Genomic DNA, 16,432 nt, shown 5'->3' with positions numbered 1-16,432 from the left:
GATACAGTCCCGTACGTGAGTTTTCACGTACATGTTATAATTTTACTGTTGCAGCTGGTACAAGTTCATGTGAATCTCTTATCAATTGTTGAATTTTACGTAGTTACAGGAATCACAAACGAATATGCATCCAGATCTGTCATCACATCTACATACTGATGAATGTAATGGTATCATTCGGCAACTTCTAGACTGTCATAAAGAGGTAAATAAGTCACTTATTAGTAGTTCATAATTAGATTTAGAAAGAGGATTGGATTGATCATGTTGATGGTGATCATCCTGTTTCTGGAGGCTGGAATTTATATGTGGAAGACTGGAAGTGAAATGAAAAACAGATAAAACTAATAAAAACGGTCCAGATCTATAGCACATACATCAAAACATTACAAGCATGAGGAGGGGGTATGTGGGGTCACTGGGGTGGGGGTTGTGTTGTGTGTCTGGAAAGAATTGAGTGCTTGCATTTTTTTATTGTGGATTTCACTCCATTCTGTGATAATTTTCAATTTACTATAAACTTCTTTTAAGTAGAGATCATGAAATCTTGAAGAAAAAACTGTTTGATTTATTTCTCTTTGAAAACAATTTGTAGGGGTAAGCAACCTGTCCGTACACATGTGGATTATAAGGATGTTTTTTTCTTCCAAATCTACATCATTTTACATGTACGATTTGTGATTAATTATGTAAAATGATTTTAATTTAAGGTTTGCAATTTGTGACATATTATTTCATCTTCTTGTCATTTGCAGCACCCCATGAAAAAATTTGTTGGAGCATGTGACGAGTACAATACAGCTATGAACAAATGCTTCAAGAAAGAGGTGAGTCCATTATATATATCTTTTTATTTAATATAGCGGATTTCACATCAAAAGAATGATTTGGGCTGAGATAATGAAAACATTGGTATTATTGATATCATGATTATGATTATTAATTTTTATCATTATTATTACTATCATTATTATTTTTATCATTATTATTACTATCATTATTATTAATATTATTATTATTATTATCGTTTCTGTTGTTGTTGCTATTGAATGAGAGAGATGGAGTGTGTGTAATGACTAATAAATAGTCTATAACGATTCTTTTTTTCTTTTTTAATGTATGGAAACTACTGCAGAAATGTATAAGATACAGACTGCATTCAAACTAAGCTAGGAATTGATAACTCTCTTGACTAGCATGAATGAACAATTTGTCTTAAATGAATAAGTGATGGCTGTTAGGTAAAGCAATGGTAAACTGGCTGTATGGATATTTAGTGCATCACTCACTTTGAGAGAATTGAATTTTGTTTTACGCATTATAATAAATCTCAAAAAATTGTTTTCATTTTTAAAATTTTGATGGCATATTCAGTGAAATTATAAAGAGAGAACATGCACAAGCACAAGTCTCTTTTAATTCCCTTGAATTTTACTTTCTACCCTATTTTAACCGCAGTATCATTTACGACTCCAAGCCAATAAGGAAAAGTCGGACGTAAGAAGGAAACGGATGGGTCTGATTGACTGACGTCCACCAACCTACACCGACGACCAACGTCTTCACGGAGGCGTAAGATGCAGATGCCTAAATTTCTCTACACTGAAGGGCAACGGAGGAGGAAGGAAGCCATTGCCAGCTAGGACTGAGCTAGAATATGTGATCTGTTTTTACTCAAACATGATTATAAGGCTTCCAAAGGAAGTTATGGAAAGAGAATTCAGGATCAGGATCAAAGATGTAGTAAAATCTGCAACAAGAGCTCACAAGAGTCACCAATTTATGTTTGATTGATCACACCTTAAAATTTTCATAACTTTCTTACTTACCATATTTTCCTCAAACTTTCACTGACCCATTTCTCTTATTTTTTTTGCTTCCATTAGAAACCTACTTAATATGAGTGAGTAATTTGAGTAGCACTTTGAGTGCATTCAGAATAGGCATAGTGTAGAATGCAGCCCAATAATCTGCAATTTAAAGAGTGAAGATGCTATATTGATAGTGATGTTGGGGAACTAAATTTGGATAACAAAGTTTTGCTTTCCTCTGTCATTTCTTTTTTTAAACATTAGGTTTTATTATTGTTACTTCAAATGGGCTTGTAAGTAGTTTGGATGTCAAGTAATGTATTACCGTACTTAAAGTGAGATGTGTGAGTTTTATTGTCAAGAGTCATATCTTCTGTTTAGAGTAAGGGGCTTTTGATACACATGGAGGTTTTGGACAATAGGTTGTGCTATCCTGACAAGTAATATTAAGATAACCAAAAAATCGTTCCTCCCCCATTGCCCCATTTGTAGGCCTAAAAAATGAAAAGGTTCAATTCCAACAGCCTTTGAAAGATAATACTAATTTAGGACTTTCCTCCAAAAAAAAGGGCTTGAAAATGGCTTTTAGTGGGAAAATAACGACCATTAGTTGTCAAAACTTGAGTAAAAGTCTGATTTCAGACCCGTGTACTGAATATTTGTATCTTTGGTGCTGCGCAAAGATACTATCAGTTTAATTTTGGCCGTTACAAGAAGTGGGTTATTGATGTAGACAAATACTCATGTACTTTTACAGTAAGTTACAGCTCATGTTATGTATGTTATTACCACAGAAAAAAAAGGTAGTCAGTCTCTCAATAGTGTCTGACAGTGAAGTCTAGAAAGTAAACAAGTTTCTTTACATAATTCAAATAATAGGACACTGCTAACATTTAAATTTCACGGATAGGACATACGTGACATATTCATAATTCCTGCAAAGTTCTACAGAATTTGATATTGGCTGAAGTGTGACGTCATCAAAAATCTATTTTGAGAATTTCTCTATTTATTCTTCATTTTCCAAAAGAGCATCAAAAATAATGTCTGAATGCCGAAAACCAATTGAATATGTTAAGTATTGGCTGAGATATGACCATCTGAATAAAAAAAGTTTCCTGTAGCAACTCAGAGTTATATTATATTGCTCTGGTTCATAACAGTAGGAGCCAGAGCAATATAACACTGAGCTCCTATAGGACATATATTTATTCAGATGGTCATATCTCAACCAATACTTAACATATTCAATTGGTTTCGACATTCGGACATTATTTTTGATGCTCTTTTGGAAAATGAAGAAAAAACTGAGAAAATTCAAAAAATAGATTTTTATGATGTCACATCTTTGGTACTCTATGGGACATACATGTAGTACCTTCAAGTAACTTCTTATAATTGGTCAAGTACATTTCTCTTGTGTTTCCACTTGGGTAGTCTTTAGTAGGTATACTTATAATCTGGATATGTCACCAGGGAGATGAGAGTTTAATGTCACTTTAGAAATTTTGAGTACAGTATTCGAGAAGAGAGAAACTTACCGTTACTTTTTTTCTTTAGGGCTGGGTTTATATGCCTCCATACCCTAGTACATGTACTGCATTTTTATGGCTTTCACTGAAATATGATTTCAGTATGTTTTTGTTGGGGGGGGGGGGGGAGGAGGGGTGTTTGTGTTTTCTTTTCTTTTTCTTTTTCTTTTTTTTAACAGTAGCACAGTGTGAAAAATTGTAATAAGACAGTTATCATACGTGAAGAATTGATCTTTTTTATATATTCAGGTTTATAAAATACCAATGTGTGTGAAAAGATATCTGAAAAGTATGAAATGAATTAAATATGATATGGAATTATATATGTACATGATGCTTATACATAGAGAGTAAATCTTAATGTAGAATATAGTACCAAGACATTTAATTCATTCAATGAAAGATAATATCGTAGAATTATGGGTGTATCAAGATGAATAGTCATTTTCATAAATGCCATGATTGAAGAGGTGTGTAACAAAACTGTTACATGAATATAATGCACTCCAAAATTAATCTGGATATGTCACCAGGGAGATGAGAGTTTAATGTCACTTTAGAAATTTTGAGTACAGTATTCGAGAAGAGAGAAACTTACCGTTACTTTTTTTCTTTAGGGCTGGGTTTATATGCCTCCATACCCTAGTACATGTACTGCATTTTTATGGCTTTCACTGAAATATGATTTCAGTATGTTTTTGTTGGGGGGGGGGAGGAGGGGTGTTTGTGTTTTCTTTTCTTTTTCTTTTTCCTTTTTTTAACAGTAGCACAGTGTGAAAAATTGTAATAAGACAGTTATCATACGTGAAGAATTGATCTTTTTTATATATTCAGGTTTATAAAATACCAATGTGTGTGAAAAGATATCTGTCACCTTTATTGTGTGTCTTAAAAGAAACCAGTCTGTGGTCCGATACAATATCCATTTGTATATTCAGATTATGAATAAAATACCATTTATCACATCATTACATGATTTGCAGTCTCTTCTCATTTAAGTTGTGTTTTCACCATCTCACCTTGCAGTTTATACATGTATTAACAAATGTGTGATCTATGAAGTGTTTCACAAAAAATCAAAAAAATGTGTACCCCCCACCCTCCCCCAACCCCACGCCCACCCAGATCTCGTTCCCTGTCATCTCTCTTTGTAACTTTATGTCTCTCATGATATGTCTTCTCACATTGATATATGATCCTTTAACAATTGGTTAAAAAAGATCAATCTTTCCTTTTTAGCATGGCAATCATGTTCCCTAATATATAGTTTTTGTCTGTAAGATATCATAGACGAGTCATAAAACTCTTATTGAAATTTGATTGTGTGTTTGGTAAAAACATAAATTTCCACAATACACTAACAATGATATCATCTATTTAGAAGTTGTGACTTTGGTTGCAAATCCTGCTTTTAGTGATGATCTTAATTAATTTAAGTGAAATTTAGTCAATTATTATCCACTTTTGAGCCAGGTGTAAGTGGATACCAGAGAGATATTATTCCTTGATGTTGTTTTGGGGTTTTGGGGGCCCTATCCATCGATTTTGATGATTTCCGCCAGGCTTGGTGTGAGAGTGCGTCTTTCTCTCTCTTCTTGAAAAGTCAGGGAAGTGGTTTCTATTCTAGAAGCGCGAAGGATGACGTATGATGCAGAATATTTTATTTTGGGGGTGATTGTCCTCGGGGAGGGGAGGGGGGGGCGTCCTCGGGGATAGTTTTCCTTATGGGGGAGGGGGTTAATTGTCCCGCTGGTAATTGGCCGGTGTGATTGCTATTAAAGGGGGCAACAATTGTCCTATAACCGACATAAGGGTCTCCAGACTTTGGCCTCAGGAGAGGTAATTCTATCAAACATTACGGTGATCAAGGAGACAACGAAGAAAAAGAGGGGGAAAAGACTTATTTTGAGAAGGAAATGAGAATTCAAATCTGAAATTGAGTATGGAAAAGATTCTAATACTAACACAAACTATTATCTGCAATTGTGGCTGCTTTTGCAGTTCGAAATACATGCATTTTATGAGAGACAAATTGCCCCTCGCCCCTCCTTCAAATAACCTAGTGATGCATAAGGAATTTTTATTTATATTTCCAACTCTGCTCTTCTGTCTGCAATTTGTTTATGCCCACACCCCTTTCATTTTCAAAACGTGTGACCGATGCCCCTATATCATAGGTCACGGAAAGTTGTGATTGCTTACAGAGAATCATTATATGCGACTTGTTTCTTTTGTCGAGACAGATGTTTCGCCGCTACCCTTGGTTGCATATGTCTTTGTGTAATCACAGCACCCAGCGCACGCTTGGTTACTCATTTCGATGAAAGTAAGCTGTTTGTAAAGGCCTAATAATCGAAAGGGGGTGACAGAAAGAAGGGGTTTCATCAAAGGGAGCGGGGAGGAGCCAAATCTCAAAGATGTCGCATATCTTGATCATGCCCCGCGTCAAGTCTTATAGATATTATGGCATTTTTCTTGAGGAAAACTGAGTTAAAATGTGGATGAAATCCCATGTGGGAGATGAATCTAATCATCTAATATCTTACACAAATCATATATCAAATCAACTTTCAATCAATTTTGCTTACGAGCACGTAACTTTGTAATCCTCTAGAAATAATGCTTTAATTAATGGCTTGTTTCTTATGAAAGTGTAATCTTAAAACTCATCTATATTTTTTGGGATACTTTGAAAAAGATGGTTCTCGGATACAATAAATCTCAGCACAAGTCATGATTCCCTCTTTTATATCTTCCATAAGGTCAAAAAATGGTGGATAAAATCCCACAAAAGCATTTTCTTCAAATCTTGTTCATAACCAGCGCATCTTATTGTTCGAAGTTGTTGATGTAATATTGGTCGGGTCGATGGGGTGCAGCCGTGCAGGGGGTAACACTGGCGCCCATTCTGTGCCCCATACCAATAATAAGAATACCTATCACGCTTCACGCCGAGCCACCAACCCACATTACTCATAAAAACGATGATGATGATGATATTTAGGATAATTGTTCCCTTGAGTCATCAATCGCAGTAATTAATAGTGATAATCTAATGATGCCAAACGCCACGTGAATAAAGGTGAATGAGAAGAAATGAAGACAGTATGCAATTATTACGATAATTATTTGTAATTTGAGAATCACTTTTTCATCTGATATTCGTAAATGATGAAAGATCATGCTGCGTTCCTGCGCAGGAGTGCAACTCAAATTTCTGAATGCGTTGTGGGAAAATAGCCTTCGGAGATCTTGGTCATTGAAATAAATTCTAGATAATATGTCAATTTTTTAACCAAAATTTGATGACTGTCACACTCTCTCTCTCTCTTTCCCTCTCCACCACCTCCCCCTCTCTCTCCCCCCTCTCTCCCTCTCTCTCTCTCTCTCTCTCTCTCTCCCTCCCTCCCCTCTCACTCTACCTATTTCTCCTCCCCTTCCTTTTCCCGTTTATCACTCATTTCATCATAATTGAAATCACGAACATAAAAACAGGAAAGTCATTATACATGTACTGTGTCATATATATATATATTTTATTCAATGTATTCCAGCAGCTAATACGCCAGCCTTTTATCAGTAATAATATCAATTTATACTGAAAATATCCCAAAACACGAAGAAGAAAAAAAAGTACAAACTAAAAAGCCAAATAGCAAAATGCCGAAGGTGAAATATTAACAACAGATAAAAGAGGAATAAATATTGCACATTCTGTCTACAAAATATCGAACAAACACCGGCAAAAAATTATCAAAGTAAGGCATAAAGTACAGCTTGTAATAATATTCATTGCAAATAATAGTTAAAACAGTCGATTGTTATTAAATTACGATAAATACTTTCATGTCTTGTGTTTCACCTGCAATGTATTGTTGATTACACACCGTTTATGTTATGATTTAAATTTGTTCAATTTTTCAATTAAATAACACAACTTTGTTTTATTTTACTTCAATCTTTTTTTATTTCCTGGAAAAATGAGCGTTTAAATATTTGTACGATTTATTTTCAACTGTTTTAGGGTACGTTACAATTTAGTTACAATGGTTGACATGTCGTCGGGAAAAGGGCCGTTGGTGCTTAGGCCAAAATTATTCTCTTGACGAACCAACGCAGACAAACAAAAATAAATCAACAAAACGTAATACACTACTATTTATACTTTTAAAAAAAGCTTTTGATGGAACAATATTATACAAGGTCTTTAGACTTTGCATTAGATTATGCACAACCCTGTGTTCTTGATCGAGACGACTCTACAAAATACAGGTTAAAAAGACAGTTAAAATTTGAAAAACGAGGGGGGAGGTGCAAAACACACTCTATTGCACGAGGTAGGGTATGCTCTGTTCACAATAAAGCGCAACTAAGTATGTCGAGGTACTGCGTCGAGTAGGTTAATAAAACACTGCTATATTCCTGAATTTTTCTCGACTGGTAGATTCTTTTCGAACACGTTTCTTATCAGTATATTATGAACACAGAGAATTCCCAACCCTGACAAGAGGTTTATGAGTAAAAGCTGTAGATTAAGCTTTGTTACATAGAGATGGATGATATTAAAAAGACCCAATACAAAGGATACAGGCATTAAGATGGTAAAAATAAAAATGAGTCCATGCTTGTCTTGGATGTCAAATCATCTTGATATTTTTTTCTCTTTCATTATCATAAATCACAAATCCATATTGCATGTACATTCCATATTTATTTATTTTCTTCGCCAATGATTCATACAAACCAATGTCTTTCCGTGCGAAAACCTTATATAAGACACTGTCATAAGTACAACATCGTATCTAGACTACAATCATAATGACCAAAATAGGTTTAATTTTACTTGAAATAAAACAAATTGCTCTCCATCTATATCTCATTGATAAAATGACATTTGTGCGTCATTGAAACAATCGTTACAATATCACAGCTGACAAAAATAGTTTAACCTTTTAGAAGTATATGGGTACAAAATTATATGGATTACATAATACTCAGAACCTTATTGATCAATGAAAAGTGATCAATAACAATCTGAAAAGATATCAGCTTTATCTATCAAGATTAAACAATATGGTCACAATCATTACACGGAAAGAGTTTTTTTTTGTAAATAAAAATTTATGAAAAACATTGCTTGAAAAATTGAAATAAATACGAAAGCAAATATCACCGATTGTATATCATTATCACTGCTCTCGCGTTTTCTCTTTCTTTTGACTTCCTGCCCGACATGCTAGTAATTAGCATAGATTTAATTTTTTACACCATTAGTATTTCGTCGAACAATAGTATCTAGCTCAAGGGCAATAGTCACTTTCGAAGATTCACTAATTAGTATAGAGCGATGCTATAATTACAAAACCCGCTATTATAATAGAAAATAACCATTGTTTCCTGTAGTGTATTTCCACTCCTGTGTGTCTGGCTTCGAGCGAATTGGGATTCAATTTATTTCAAGGGATTAACATTTACGTAAAAGAAGCCTGGGCGTCCGTCACTAGCCCGTTTTAAATAGAAATGAGGTGTATAAATAGACTTCCCAACCCCGGCTTCCCAACAAGTAAGCCAAAACATTAAAACGACCAAGGATAAAAATGGTTAAAAACCTACAAAAATGAACGGAGTCTAACATTTTCTAAATGAATATGTTTGGAAATGAGTAATATTGCATTACGTAATATGCCTGGATTGGACGGTCGAAGATGCTGTGTTCATTTAGCATTATCCCAAGACGCCAATTATTCTTCTTACTCTGCTCAGTGACATCTGCCATCATATCATTGTTCGTAGATTGAAAATGTTCAGGGAAAACACATATTATTGCACTGGTACTATGTTGCCAAAGATCACAATTGTTTGTTATCTCAATTTATTTAAAAACAACTTCTGTATTCCATGTATAACTTTGCGACTTTTCTCTCAAACATGCATGTTTTTATCATAGAAGCTAACTACCAATCTTTGATAATATCTGAATGAGAAAAAGATGAAATAAAAATAGGTTATCTACAATTTTAAAAACTTGATAATATGAAATAAAATGAAATAAAGTAAATTAGATTTTTAATCTATTAAAATTATCAACCTTTCCAAACATTCATTATATTCAGAATGTCTATCGTGTTGAGTATGTGGTGGTGCTAGCCGTGTCTACGTGAGGAAATTCTTGTAAAAATCAATGAATGGGACTGAACAAAAGACACAATTTCGCAATACTTTAAGCCTTTGGACTTGCGTATTGTGCATTTAAGTATGCCCGCAGGGTTAAGCAACACCAAAAAGCAACAAAATAGCAAAATAATTAATTAATGACATACATCTAACTTAACCATTAAAGTGGGATAATATGACTGACATTGATATATACTAAAACGTGAACAATATTTTGATCAATCTTTGGCATTGAATCACAAAGTGAATATATAAATCACTGTGGCAACATATTGTAAAATATCAAACTGCTTTATAAGTGAAAAAAAATACACTTGATGTATCATCTTAGGAATTAATCTCTCATCACTATGTACTAGCAAGGTGCACAGACATCTTAAAGAATCAAATACCCAATGCATGTATTGTGAAGAAAGAATGTGGAAAATTGAGTGGGCTCTTAAAAAGTGTACAGTGTTAAAATTAGATTTTGAGCAAATATCGCTGTTTTTTTTTAATCATTAAATTGTAATAAAAACGAATTCAAATTAGAGGATAGATCAAAATTTCTTATACTCATATTGTTATAGTTTTTTTCTGTTGAAAATGTTTTTATATATATGTATATATTTATTTATTTAAAAAACTAAACATATAACCATATATTTGTAACAAATATATTAGAACAACTTAGTTTCTCTGTCTTTCTTAGCCTTATGAATTAGAGTTAAAAACTTATACACATCAAAGTACGTAGGCAAAGTTTAAATAGGAATAACCCAAAGTCCCCTTTTGCGAGAAGTTCTATTGCACAGACTTACATGGCAGATAAATGTCGACACACACACCAAAAGAAACCATTACCAAAAAAAGAAAAACGACATTTTTAAAAACTTTTAAGCTTTAAGCAATTATTTACCTTGACTGTACTAATCGATTCGCAAATTAATCATGTTTTTTTTGTATTGGTTTCTACTCAAGAATCGTTCAAGGTATAGTTTTTAAAAAGAGAAAATAATCCTAATACAAGGAAATCTATCCTACATTTTGTCTAAAGAAGAACTGACAATAAAGATTTCAGCGGTGACGTTGGCAGTGATGAAGACGATGCTTGTGATCAATAGATTTGAGATGATGTTTAACGAACATGGGGTCAGTGGTAACGACGATGACAACGATGATGACAACGACGAAGACAATGATAAGTTGGATGATGGTGATAGTGACGATGATTATAAAAATGATTTTTGTTTAAAAATTAAATGACCTATACAAAAGTGCAGGTGTGATATATGAATTGCATGTGCCTGCAGTAGACCGTTAACATGGTGAAGCCATATATTATATTCTTTAGTTAGCTCCCTCTTCCCTCCCCTACGATCAACATACACACCCACACAGTCGCCCACACATCAACAACCACACCCCTTTTGCTTTTTCACGCACACATAGCTGTGTACCTGTATCTCCCACTCACTCTCTTTCTTTCTCTCTCTTTCTAACACACACACGCGACGCACAAGCACACGCACACGCACACATAACACACACAGGCACAGACACTCGCTCTTCCAATTCAATATATTACTATCTTTCTTTCCCTCTCTTCCCTTCTCTCTCTCTCTCTCTCTCTCTCTCTCTCTTTGTCTTTCTCTCTGGAGCTGTTATACATTAAGGCCTTAAATATTTGTTTCGTCCAATAATGCCACTGATGATGTTCTACCGATGTTCTGCGGAGTGCACCAACGCCACCGCCTCCTCGTCTCATGACCTGTCCCCCTTTTGCTGTATGGCGTCATAGGTACGGCTGATGGGAGCCGCCTCTTTGGTTAGCTCCCTCTCCTCCTCCGACTTCTTCTTGCTCCCGAAGCTCCTCCTCACCGGCAGCTCCCGGTGGATCGGGGCCGGGGAGGAGCTCCTGGAGGAGCTGACTGAGGTGGCGGTCGAGGAGGCTGGCGTGGACATCTCCCAGAGCCGCTGGATCTGCGGAATCTTGATGACGGTATCCACCAAGAGCAGCATCATCCCCAAACCGAGCAGGAGGTAGACTGAACCAGTAGGGGGAGAGAGAGAGAGAGAGAGAAAGAAAAAATACGAAAAATTAGTAATCACTCTATCACAACGATTGTATTTAGTATATTGATTTTAAGGCAAAATAATGTTCTATTGCTTGCAAAACTGAAATGTTAAATCACCATTTAAAAGGGCTGAGGAGTGACCACTTTTTCAAAATGGTAGATTAACACTTTGAACATGCTGGATGCAACATTATAAAGGTTAAATCTAGCAGGATAAAAGTATCAATCTGACATTTTGAAAGAGTGGTCACTCCTCGGCCCTTTTAAATGGTGATTTAACATTTCAGTTTTTAGAGTGTGTGCTTAATAAATTAAGGCATAATATCTTGAAAGATATCCAAGATTCAAATTTAAACTACCAAAAACTTTTACTTTTGCCAACAAGGCTGAAAAAGATAACAAGATAATGAATTTCACGGACAATGGTACAACAATATTGTCGTAAAATTTAACTTTTAGTTGTGTGGAATTAAAATGTTGCCGACACATATCGTTAAGACGAAATGGTGTCGGGCCCCACGCGCACTCTCTAAATATTGTTAAACAACATAGAATTGTGATAACAACAGACTGTCCCTATATGTATGGCCCATACATCACATACAATAATGTAGGCCTATCTTTCAAGAAGCCTGATATGATGAAACACTGGGGAGACTGAGAGAAGGACAGGCCAAGCATGAAGTTCATTTACAAGCGATGATGATGATGGATGGTTCCTGTCTGATCAAAATATATGCGTCATGCGGTGAAAAATTGAATAAAATTATACCCTGCATGTTCCAGCGATATCTCTCGGAGATAGATCATTCTAGATGGGACATTAATGAATATTACGGAGAAACAATCTCCCATCTGTATCCAGATCACTCTGCAAGTATACTCTGGAGCGGTCTACTCATGTAAATACCAAAATGTGTATGAATCATAATACCATCCTTCATAATTCTTTAAAAATAAGCAGAAAAGAAATATCTGGACATTCAACCCGAATAATGAACTCGGGCAAGTAGGCAACCACCCACTGACAACGACCCCCTCCCCACACCCTATACATCTATACGTTCCAACACAACTTGATTACACCCCACCCCCAAACAACTACTAGGGTGACGGTCCAGAGGTTAGTTGTCCGAGAATCATCCGAGAATCAAAGTTAAACCAATTTGAATTTGTATAATTTTTCAGTATATATGCTACATTTTAGGATCAACGATCACGCTTTATTATTCAGTTACCCCCATAAAAACGAGATTTACTGTGTGAGATCTGTATAAACCATAATAGTAGTATATATCTCTATGGTATAAACCAGACTAATATGCTAGCCCATCCCCTTTCCCCTTCCATGAAAATAGATCGTTACCCCCTTCGGCTTTAGATGCATTAGTTATTTATACTTTGTTTAATCTTTACGTTGTGTTTCCCCAGCGGACTTTGTGGCCCCCTTCGCTTGACACTGTCTTAATGGTGCGTAATCATTTTAGAAGTCAAATTATTATTCGTCTCTCTAACGGCATGAATAAGACTTGCAGGGCTCCCTAGGTGCTCATCTATATTCGTCATGGATGGCGCAGTGAAGGGGGGGGGGGTACCAAATTCTAAACTTATTTTCGTTTGACTGTACTGTGTGTTGTACTAGTAAGGCACTCGTTTTTGATGGTGGTGATAATGGTGCTGATGGTGCTTTTGGTAAATGAAAAACAATTGATGCAGTCAGGGGAGAGTACACAACTACAACGGGATGCTCGGTATTGACATTGAGTATTCACTGCACTATAATGTTGGGGAGAAATCTACGTTAGATGATAACATGTCTGATCATAAATACTTTCGAATTTCTATCTACAACCGGAAATATTTCCGTTTTAAGGTAGTTCTTATGGATATGTCAAATGAATTGATGAAAGATCTTCATTTAAGAAAGCACCCATCAAAAGGAAAAAAAAATATTGAAATGAAAAAAGCTAGAGAAAAATGGAGATGGGTAGAACAGGAACGTCACAAAGAAGATGACATACCCTTTTGACGACGTTCGATTTTACGTATTTCAATCAGCTGGTAAGAATTCCACCCCCCCCCCCCCCCCCCCCCCCCCCCCCCCCGTCAAGACTTGGGCTACACGTCACTGTCTACCTTAGATGGTAACATACTGGACAACTAGATGCATGCTCTATTTTAGGACAGCGGGAGGCAGACAATCGTTCTACCCCGTTCGCTCTTCATTTAATGACTTGCAATTTGATGCTCTCTTAAAAAGGTGCATTAACAGCAAGTATTATGTATACAATGTAAGCATGACGAATGATATAGGGCTATGTTTAATCTACTTTCTTACGAACTGAGAAAACCTTAGCCAAATTGACATTAGTGCCATTAATAGCGCAAGTATTTTGTTTATTAATACACAAAAGAAAAAATTAAACCAAAATATAATCATTGAATTCTGTCTGCTTGCTTGGATGATTTTGTGTCGATATTTTTTGTAACAGCTTGCACAGCTTGATTGTACACCGCATACGCGGCCGGCAATCTGGCGTCTTATAGGTGGTATACGAGTGACAGAAATAACTGTTGAAAGGACTATTAATTAAACGACATCAACCCCAATCTGTGCTTGTATCAGTGTGATGCTGACCCGATACACGACAGCTAGGCAGACAGGTGGGTGTGTGTTTCTTTACCCAAGACTCTACCCGCCTATATGTGACCTTGGTCGACAGGATTATGTTACCGACCGGGGCATGACCAGGTGTTTATTTATGGGAAGGGGTAATTACGGAGGGGGCTGATCATATGTTCTTTGTAAACATAATAACATTATAATAAATAATGTGGACCATAACAACAAATTATTTTGGATGAAGGTGATACAATACACCTGTACGTTTAAATGTTAATGATTGCAGTTGCGTATCCACCCCTTGCAGGTGCTGAACCCCCCCCCCCCCCCACCCCCGGCCACGCCCTTTTGGTTGTTGTCCCTTTTTGAGAAAAAAAAGCTCCACCACCCTTGTTATTATCAACATAATCGGTTGGGAGACACAATAATCGGAAGCATACACTGCATGGCATATGAGATTATAAAAAAAACCTCATAATTATTGGGAAGGAGCAAATGCCCCCATGCACCCAAAAAGGACTCCTCTGCAAATGTGGGTTACATATTTGGGCATTTAAACACATAGACAGTGGTCCGTAGGGAATAGGCCTACCAGAGGGTTTGTGTTTTTATGAATTTGTCAGTTTTGTGCAGTTTTTTGAATAATATAAAACTGTAATTATTGACGCAAGTTCGGAAGATTGCTACCAGGTAGTTGAGGTGAAAGATAGCAATATTCCAATATAATTAGGGGTTACTTATTATGGAGTAACACCTTTCACCAAAATGAATCTATGAAAAGGTTAATGCCTAGCGCTCTAGCCTATAGATGCATTATATCAATGAAATGGCAGGCAAACAAAGCAGTGTCGTAAATTGCTTTCATACTAAAATGTTTAATTTGATAGATTTATGCAAGTGGTGAAATTAATATCTACTCGAGTGAGCACAGCTGCCACGCACCCAGTTAGGTCAGGAAGGACCAGAGCGTTTAAGCTTACAGTCATGACAGTTTACTAAAATATGCTGGCATTGAAATTCGAACTCCAAACAGTGATTTTATACAGTTGTATGTTTAAAGCTCATGTTAAGTTCTGATCAGCTTTGTATTGTTATTTTAGGCAATATGAACGCATATCGTGCAATATTTCTTTAAAGTCATGTACATATACACTGTATAATATTTATGTATGTACGTCTTTCCTGAAATACAATATGGGTCAGTTAAGTCACCATTTAGGGACTTCGTTTTGTCAAACAATAACAGTGGATTTGAACTAATTGCTTTCTAAAAGTTGTACATTTTATGTGTATAGTATATCAACGAAGAAAAATAAAAACATATTGTATTTCGTCAATGTAATCATATTTCCATGAGTAATTTAATTGTATAAAGCAGGATTGCAACCTTTATATGACATATCAATGTAATACGTTTTACATTTTAATTACATAGCAATTTTAAAGGGTGGGTGGTAGTGCGTGAGTGTAACCATTATGGTTTTATCGACTTGTTTTTTAATACAATATTTGCAAACAAAATAAAAGCTTGCATAAAATCGATGTTCCTTTCTTTGTTCGTTCCATATGGCATCATTTTCCCTCGTGTATTGTAGCGATTTCTATTATTAGTTCGGTACACAAAATAATTGCATAGATAATGTGTAAGTGGTGTCTACAGTTGTGGTTGTTTAATCAGCACAATGCTATAACGGCACAATAATTACATTGATAATCTATCTCAACGATTTTGGAATTATTTTTGTGTGTGTGTCATGTAGACAATGAAGTGTGGAATGTTATGCAACATTCTGTTCCATAAATTACAATATCTATATTCTCTCTCCCCCCCCCCCCCCCCCACTTGCCAATACGTTGAGGGAATTAACCAGTCCCACCTTACTCTATACTACTATCTTTATCCCTCGTTTTATTTACTTCTTCATCTCTCTCTTTCTCTCTCTCTCTCTCTCTCTCTCTCTTTCTCTTTCTGTCTACCTTCCCAACTATATATCTATGTATCTATCTAACTTACTACGTACCTATCTATTGATCTATCTATCTACCCCTATTTTCTCTCCCTTTCTCTCTCTCTCTTCCACTTTTAGCCGTAACATTTTTTATTTTGTTTGGTAACCTTTTGTCTGAGTCTAGAGAATGTGTATTCTATGTTTCTGTACATTAAGTCAGTAGTTTAATTCGGTGAAACTAGATACAACAAGTCCAGCTTTTAAGTTGGTTCACTTTTCATTTCCG

At 35.7% G+C, this 16,432-nt stretch overlaps 2 protein-coding genes across 2 annotated transcripts in view; one reads left to right on the top strand and one right to left on the bottom strand.

Moving 5' to 3' along the window:
* Positions 1 to 43: 43 nt before the first annotated feature.
* LOC100890408 (COX assembly mitochondrial protein 2 homolog) lies at positions 44 to 1,850 on the top strand. The gene is made up of 3 exons (XM_003726727.3): positions 44 to 205; positions 756 to 827; positions 1,459 to 1,850. The coding sequence occupies exons 1-3, from the start codon at positions 125 to 127 to the stop codon at positions 1,528 to 1,530; spliced, it is 225 nt and encodes a 74-aa protein (XP_003726775.1). The 5' UTR covers positions 44 to 124; the 3' UTR covers positions 1,531 to 1,850.
* Positions 1,851 to 6,855: 5,005 nt separating this feature from the next.
* Positions 6,856 to 16,432, bottom strand: part of LOC578865 (potassium channel subfamily K member 1) — a 32,445-nt gene continuing 22,868 nt past the window's right edge. The window contains exon 4 of the mRNA XM_030999446.1: positions 6,856 to 11,544. Within this exon, the coding sequence (XP_030855306.1) occupies positions 11,261 to 11,544 (284 nt within the window). The 3' untranslated portion in view covers positions 6,856 to 11,260. The remainder of the gene's footprint in view (positions 11,545 to 16,432) is intronic.

This window comes from Strongylocentrotus purpuratus, unplaced genomic scaffold, assembly GCF_000002235.5.
Source record: "Strongylocentrotus purpuratus isolate Spur 01 unplaced genomic scaffold, Spur_5.0 spur5_scaffold_5, whole genome shotgun sequence".
Classification (NCBI taxonomy): domain Eukaryota; kingdom Metazoa; phylum Echinodermata; class Echinoidea; order Camarodonta; family Strongylocentrotidae; genus Strongylocentrotus; species Strongylocentrotus purpuratus.
Note: the sequence above shows the minus strand (reverse complement) of the source record. Positions and strands in the feature narration are given on the sequence as shown.

Bases quoted from the DNA above. Each gene is read 5' to 3' on its own strand.
- LOC100890408 (XM_003726727.3), top strand. From the start codon at position 125: ATGCATCCAGATCTGTCATCACATCTACATACTGATGAATGTAATGGT. The intron at 206-755 runs GTAAATAAGTCA...TGTCATTTGCAG, and splicing joins TTCTAGACTGTCATAAAGAG to CACCCCATGAAAAAATTTGT. The intron at 828-1,458 runs GTGAGTCCATTA...TTTTAACCGCAG, and splicing joins ACAAATGCTTCAAGAAAGAG to TATCATTTACGACTCCAAGC.